The sequence below is a fragment of the Betta splendens genome, chromosome 3 (assembly GCF_900634795.4).
Source record: "Betta splendens chromosome 3, fBetSpl5.4, whole genome shotgun sequence".
In the NCBI taxonomy this organism is placed as follows: domain Eukaryota; kingdom Metazoa; phylum Chordata; class Actinopteri; order Anabantiformes; family Osphronemidae; genus Betta; species Betta splendens.
The window spans coordinates 440,937-448,324 of NC_040883.2; the positions used below are offsets into that span (position 1 = coordinate 440,937).

At 45.4% G+C, this 7,388-nt stretch overlaps 2 protein-coding genes across 2 annotated transcripts; one reads left to right on the plus strand and one right to left on the minus strand.

Moving 5' to 3' along the window:
• Positions 1-892: 892 nt before the first annotated feature.
• tlnrd1 (talin rod domain containing 1) lies at positions 893-3,758 on the minus strand. Its single transcript, XM_029143595.3, has one exon. It carries the CDS (start codon positions 2,445-2,447, stop codon positions 1,383-1,385), a length of 1,065 nt encoding a protein of 354 aa, XP_028999428.1. The 5' UTR covers positions 2,448-3,758; the 3' UTR covers positions 893-1,382.
• Positions 3,759-5,420: 1,662 nt separating this feature from the next.
• mesd (mesoderm development LRP chaperone) lies at positions 5,421-7,379 on the plus strand. The gene is made up of 3 exons (XM_029143892.3): positions 5,421-5,598; positions 6,082-6,314; positions 6,818-7,379. Exons 1-3 carry the CDS (start codon positions 5,437-5,439, stop codon positions 7,053-7,055), a joined length of 633 nt encoding a protein of 210 aa, XP_028999725.1. The 5' UTR covers positions 5,421-5,436; the 3' UTR covers positions 7,056-7,379.
• Positions 7,380-7,388: the final 9 nt, after the last annotated feature.

The window sequence follows — 7,388 nt, forward strand, 5'->3', positions numbered from 1 at the left end:
GGTAATAGGAAACACGTCCACCTGCAAAACAACAACAGACAAAAGCTATGGGGGAGGTCAACTGGAAACTGTCCAGAGCAGCTCAGCAATAAATGCTCTGGACACTTCCTTCTCCAAGACGGGTGTCGTCAGGGATGGAAGCTTCCCTGGGGACAAAAATAGAGTTTCCCTCCTGCAGCAGGAAATGGGCGAAACCGTGCCTGAAATAATGGCTCCAGCACGTTGTGAAGGAAGCCACTCCTGATAGCACAGGGTATAGGTTTCCTGTTGTGGGCTTGCAGCTTCGGCGTCAGGCAGCACAGCTGAGCTCCACTGCTTCACATCGCGTAACTGCTCAACAACAAAAGGCTGCCTTAATCTATTAGGGCCAACCTGGTGACTCTTCAAACCACATTCTAATAGTGACTTTCTTGGGGTTCTTCCCATTTGTTGGATCACATGTGGCCAAAACGTATGAAGACAAGTTCACATACCCAAACAAAGGGTCCAGATGAAGCTTCAATCTGCCAAGAATCTAGATTCCGAGACATGGCGGTAGAACATATTTAATGACAGTAGACTGATCCTCACAGAGCAACAGTGACAGACAAGACAGCACATGATGTGGTCTGGTCGTAGTATTGGGCCACAATACTACTGAACCAATGTACATAAGGACGACGCTATCCACAACCAGCGACATGAAAGTTGTAATGACTGACATGACAAAATGCTTGGATCGGAGGCTGAGCTGCATTACACAGGTTTACTCAGAACCCTAAAGTGGGTTCTAGCTGTGGGTAAAGTTCTGGTAATGTTCAGTAACTGTAAAACAGGAACCTGACAGCAGAGGAACGAGTCTAGTGACAGACGTGTATCAACGGGGGACGTGATTCAAATCAAACGTCATTAGTCCAACGAGGAACAACATTTTAATAGCTGAAATAAATACTCCATTACATGCATGATCAAAACAGTTTAAAATAATATGGGGGTTCTGGTAAATAGTGTAAAACCTATGGAACACTCACAGCAGCTTTTCACCAAGGGAATTCACACACTGGAAGGAAACTCGGACGACTCCACAATCTGACAACACACATATAATCAAGGAGGTTGATACAGCGAAGCTACATCCATCATCAAGACTGGTGTTTGAAAACTGAGGTAAGATGTTCAGGTTTAAAGGCTGCTGCGACCTAAGCCCGGTCCAGGCTCACAAAGGTCCGTTTCAACAAGGTTTGAGTTGCAGCCAGCGCGACATAAACCCTGCAGTGCTTGTTTTAGTGCTCCGTCCTCCTCAGCCCGCCTCTGCTGTAATGCGGTGAACGGTGGAACCCAGGTGAGAATCTTTGGTACGACAAACCCAGGGGTCGCTGGAGATCATGGTGCCTCTGACTGAACTAATTCACAGAATGAGAGATGACTGGTGGCAGGGTCCTCGGGGACGAGCGCTCTCTGAGTGCCTGGGTGAGCAGAGTGCAGCCGTCGGACACGGCGCAAGCCGAGTTACGCAGGCGCTCTCGGTAGTCTGCCATCTTGGAGCTGCTTTCAGGATGCTGGGCAACATCCCTGAGGCCCTGAGTGAGGAGGACACAGGCTGAAACCACACTCATGGCACCTCCCAACACTGCAGTCTGTACCCCCTTCCCTTCGGACGAGAAACTGGCAGCTCTCCCTAGGAACTGTGGCTCTGTGGCAAACCCAACCAGGGCATTGACGGCCTGGACCAGAGCACCACTGAACAGGACGCAGCGGTTCCGACTCAGCTCAGTGGGCTGGGTCTTGACCTCCCTGACACACGCCATGAAGGCTGTGCCACTTGTGCTCATGCTCTTTACGCTCAGTTTGAACTGCTCCTTTGCAAAGCGGTCCCTGGATCTATCGCTGGCCAGGGATGAGATGTCCGTCAAAGTCTTGAGGTTGGTGGAGATGTTCTGCGAGAGCTCGAGAAGAAGCTGGGGGGTGAGTTCCAACAGGGGCGTGATCCGCAGAACGCTGCAGTTTTGCTCCACCTCATGTCGGCAACGGGTCACCTTGTAGCGGTCGACCAGGCCGGGGAGGCAGGGCTGAGAGCCAGGGGTTTCCACGGCAGCCAGGTAAGCTGCGTGGGCAGAGTACTCGGTTAACGACACCACCAGGTCAGCCATCTCCAACAGACGGTCGCCCACCTCAGTGAAGCGGCCCATGTTGAGCTGGCTCTGAATGTCGTGGGTGAGAATAGAGAGTTCTTTAGTCCTGGCGATGATGGTGTCACGGCACTGGTCAAAGGTCTCGGCCAACGGCACGCCGTCAGACGTCACGATGGGCCTGGTCTCGCTGGACAGCAAAAGAAGGTCGGCCACAAGCTGCATCTTGGCCTTACAGGTATCACAAACTGAGGAGAGATGCTTCCTCTGCTGCAAACTGCCCCCGGCTGTGCTGGACGACCCCTCGCTGGCTGACTTGCTAGAGCCACCACTAGCCATAATAAGGAGGGTGGGGGTGGGTTGGTGGGGTCACTGCTTTTTTTGGTGGTTTCAGTTATTTATAGTTTCATGCTGATCCACACTGCAAACCCTTCAATAACAACTGGCTCGACAGTCTCAGAGAATAGTGAATTAACTATATATTACCATGACACGCATGACTGATCTACTCAATGTAAACACAGGGAAAAATCTCAACTCTACAAGATCATTCACTTGTGTAACATGTTTGTTACCAGTCTCTCAATGTAACACAGAAGATCAAAACCCCAAAACTTGTGACTAATCAGTAACGATGCCCAGCTTCATCCAAAAGTCAATGTTCTTATTGTGGTCCCAGGTTTTTGTGGAACAGATTAATTCACAGGTTTCTGCATTTTAAAAACAAAACAAATTGCAGTGCCCCCAAGATGCATCCCTACAAAGTCCTGGTTCTGGTCGGGTAAACTTCTTGGCCTCATCTTGTGATCCTTTCAACATTTACTAGAAGCCCTTTCAGTCTTATTTTCACTGTGATCATTTTGTGTCTACTGGCATCACAGCAAGTTGAATGAAACAGCACCGAAATCCTGTCCGACTCGTTTCCAAACACTTGGACCGGGCTAGCGTGACGTCGCTCATGCTGAGGAACGGGGCAGCACCCGGGCAGCTAGTCTGGACAGCGGGAAGACCTGCGTTCCCCTCCGGCAACATCATCTCATGGATCCTCCCGAGTCCAGCAGTCCACGTAGAGCGCCTCAGTCCGCCTTCAGCCGTTTCTTCTTCATGCAGAGCCCGGGCTTGGAAGCTAGTTGTTGCTCCACATGCATCGTCCGTCTGTCCGCTTCCACCTCCTACACCGTGTCTCAACTCGGGACCTGGACGAGTGCAGCCCCCCGTGTCCGTGGTGAAGCGTCGCTGCTCACGTCCATTCCAGGCGCCGGACTTAAACCATGTAAGTCACTTGCTCTGGCAGGTTCCACGGTTACGAAACCTCCAGCGTCGCTGAAGCAGGAGCCGTTATTCCCCGGGATTCAAAGTGGCGCTGCGCGCTCCCGCTGCAGCACTATGAGGAAGCGGGGAGGGTGTGGTCGCGCCTGGGCGCCTGCTGGACACGGCAAAGTTGAAGCAACGGAACATCACACGTTGTCTCGCTTTTAAAGTTCACTTCCCACCTGCTGGTTCTCTCTCATTAGCAATGGCGCGAAGGGAGACTCGAATTAAACCGCAACTAAACCGATTCGAGGACTTTTACGACTGCTGCTACTTTCACGACTGTTGCTCATCCCTGCTACGTCAAGTGAGCTGCTAGCCTAGCTAGCGACAAAAAGACCGGACGTTTGCTTTTCAAAATAAAATCATCCCATGCGTTGACAAAGTCTTACTAAAACGCGTACCGGTGTTTTTAGTTATGGTATTTATTTAAAACTGTGAAAAAAACTGCTCCTTTGTTTAAATTCTTATTTTAATTACGAATGCTTAAGGTAGTCAGATCCTGTTTTCTCTTACTTGCAGGTAAATTATGAAGCCTCACGCTATTACAAAAGGAAGAGGTGGAGGTAGTGACCGAGTACAAATACCTGGGAGTGTACCTGGACAATAAACTGGACTGGAAAAAGAACTCCTCCACTGTGAACAAGAAGGCTCAGAGGAGGATGTACTTCCTGAGGAGGCTCAGGTCCTTTGACGTCTGCAGCTCCATGCTGAGGATGTTCCATGAGTCTGTGGGTCCAGTGTTTTAGGCTGTATGTGTAATGTAGCAGACAGTAACAGACTGGACTAAGTGATCAGGAGGGCTGGTTCTGTTCTGGGGGTGGAGCTGGACCCCCTACATGCTGTAGCTGAGAGGAGGATGCTGATCCAACTCCTCTCTATAAACGACACCTCCACCCCCACACAGTGTGCTGGACAGAGGAGCACCTTAAGCCAGAAGCTGATCAGTAATAAGTTCTCCACAGAATGCCAGCGGAGAACCTTCCTACCGGTGCCATCAGCCTGTACATATCCTGCTCTGTCTGTGAGGGTTGATCTTCATCTGGGCAATAATATGTATAATACAACTTCAGCTAGTAATTAGATGTGAGTGTGTGTAGATGTGTTATCATTCTTATTTTTAATCTCTCTTCCTTCTTGTGTGTACCTCCATCTGTGACAGCGATCAAAGTGTGCAAAATAATTTACCTCTGGGATTAATAAAGTTTTTTTGAATCTTGTAACTATGTCATACCGATTTTGTAAAGTTTACATCAGACTTACGTTCATACTTTATATTTTATTTTTAGTTATTGTTCTCTACTCCACTCTTGCCTTATCTTTATCTTTATCTTTATAGATGTCTAAGCATTTCACTGCATATTGTACTGCGTATGTACTGAGAATTTAAGAATGTCTGACTTAGAAACATTGTTTATTTTCTTATAATACTTGCTACATATTGGCTCAACCTAAAACAATGTAGAATAAAATTACACATAAATATACACAATGCACTACACTAATAATATACATTAATAAAGATGATAGTTTGTAATATCATAATTGCATCACCAGAGTTACAGAAAAATGTTTTAATCTAACTTACTATAACTATATTGTTCTTCTTCTTCTTCTGGGGGGTTAGGGTTAGGGTTCTTCTTCTTCTTCTTGTTATTATTATTATTATTATTTCATCCTTTTTATAAACTAAGGCAGTGTTGCTAATTTTGCACGAATCATATCCAACTCTTATTTATAGAGAAACCTTATTTGTAAAAAGAAGTTTGAAAATTGTACAATTCAACGAAATTTGTCTACTGCATTTCTTTCTACGTACATAAACACAGGTGAATTTCAAAGCGTTTTTTATTGGTTCGCAACATCACAAAAATGTAAAAAAAAAAACAGTTTCTTATTGTTTGTCTAGTTTTGAAAACGTTATGTATTGCGTGCCTGTTGCCGGTCGGCACTTCACAGCGGAGTCACGCCCCCTCGTCGGCTGACCGGTAGACTTCACAGCCAATCAGAACACATCATGTGTAAAGACATGGCGTCCGGCTTCAGGTTGGAATGTGTGCTGCTGCTGATCTGCTTATATTGCATTTTGGCAACTGAAACTAAAGATAAACCGAAGAAAAAGAAAGACATTCGAGACTACAATGACGCAGACATGGCTCGGCTTCTGGAACAGTGGGAGGTGCACTGACGTTTTATTCCCTCAGACTATAGGTATTAGCTTAGCCTTTAGCTCGCCTTTTAATTGAGCGTTAACACAAAACAGTTTTAATTTAATGTTTTATACGTTCTGTACTAGTCCATAAGTAATTAGTAAGCAGTGCCCCGGATAAATCATTAGCTACTGAATGTCCTGTTCTGTCCCTTTAGTTATTGTAGTGAAGTTTTAAAGGTTTAGGTTAGCTAGGTTTAGTTTTAGTTTGTCTTTATTCAAACGAATCTATAATAAGATGATCTCGTTATCTTATTATGTCTTTGTTCTTTAAGAGCAAGCCTGACAGCAGGTTAAATTTATTTCTTAGTGATAAAATAATGTATGATAATGACGTAAATAGAAATGTGTCTGTTCCACTGATTTCTTCATATGCAGAGTGAGGCAGTAACAGCCTTGAACAGTAATCTGTTCAATTTACGCCACATTTTGATCCTCCTCTGGTCTTCACAGAAGGATGATGATATTGAGGAAGGTGACCTCCCAGAGCACAGGAGGCCTCCTCCCCCTGTTGATTTCTCCAAGATGGACGCCTCTAAGCCAGAGGAGCTACTTAAGATGTCCAAGAAGGGCAGGACTCTGATGGTTTTTGCTACAGTGTCTGGAGACCCCACAGAAAAAGAGACAGAGGAGATCACTGGACTGTGGCAGGGCAGCCTGTTCAACGCCAACTATGATATCCAGAGGTAGCTTCTCATTCAAGCTGTAGAACATTACCAAGAACTTTAGGAGGTTTGATGAACAAATCAACCTCAGATCTCATTACTGATCTGTGAGCTAGACACACTAACAGATACTGATATTAAGTATTATAACCATGATTGTTGATGAGCCTGGTTAAGTTTCTGGGGTTTTCTCCTGAGGACTGACAAATAAGAATCTTAATCTTAAAATGGGATATCTAGTGGTTAATTGAGATTATTGTAGTTATATTGTATATTGTAGTTGTTCAATAACACTAATTCCAAGTGACTTACACAATTTAGGCTCATAGCTGTTCTATTACTCAAAAAGCATCAACAATTTACTAATACCATTATTTTTTTATCTTGTGTTTGTACTCCATCGCATGGAGTACAAACAATTTCAAATAGGCTATAAAACTTAGATTAGCAGATTTGTTCAATAACCTGTGTATACTTGCATACTGAGACTTGCTGATTAAATGTCTCCACCTGTCCCCCTGCAGGTTTGTAGTGGGTTCCAACAGGGTGATCTTCATGCTTCGGGATGGAAGTTTAGCCTGGGAGGTGAAAGACTTCCTCGTAGTGCAGGAACGCTGCATGGACGTCACTGTGGAAGGACAGGTGTTCCCAGGGAAGGCCGCCAAGGAGGATGACAGCAAAGATGAGCAGCAGAATAACATCAATGCCAAGAGGAAGAGCAAGAAGCCTGACTTGAATGGTAACTTGAAACAGGAGCTGTGACGGAATAATGCAGCTCAGTCTTACTGCCTACAGAGGCAGCAGTGCCATATTAGGATGCAGTGGTTCCAGTTTGGTGCCTTGAGTGGACGAATACATCTGAACTACTGAGCTAAAACCATTACTCACCATTGCAATGCCAAGGAGGTTATTGGGATTATGATGATGGGTCATAGTGTCACCCATCACTCGACAGTCACTATTTAAGTACATAATGCTAAATGTCATAATGTCACAGGTCCACTTCTAGGAATGAACAGTGAAACACACTGATCCTAATTTGTAATTTGCTATTGTTTCCATAATAAAAGGTCCATTGAAACTCTATTAGTCAAA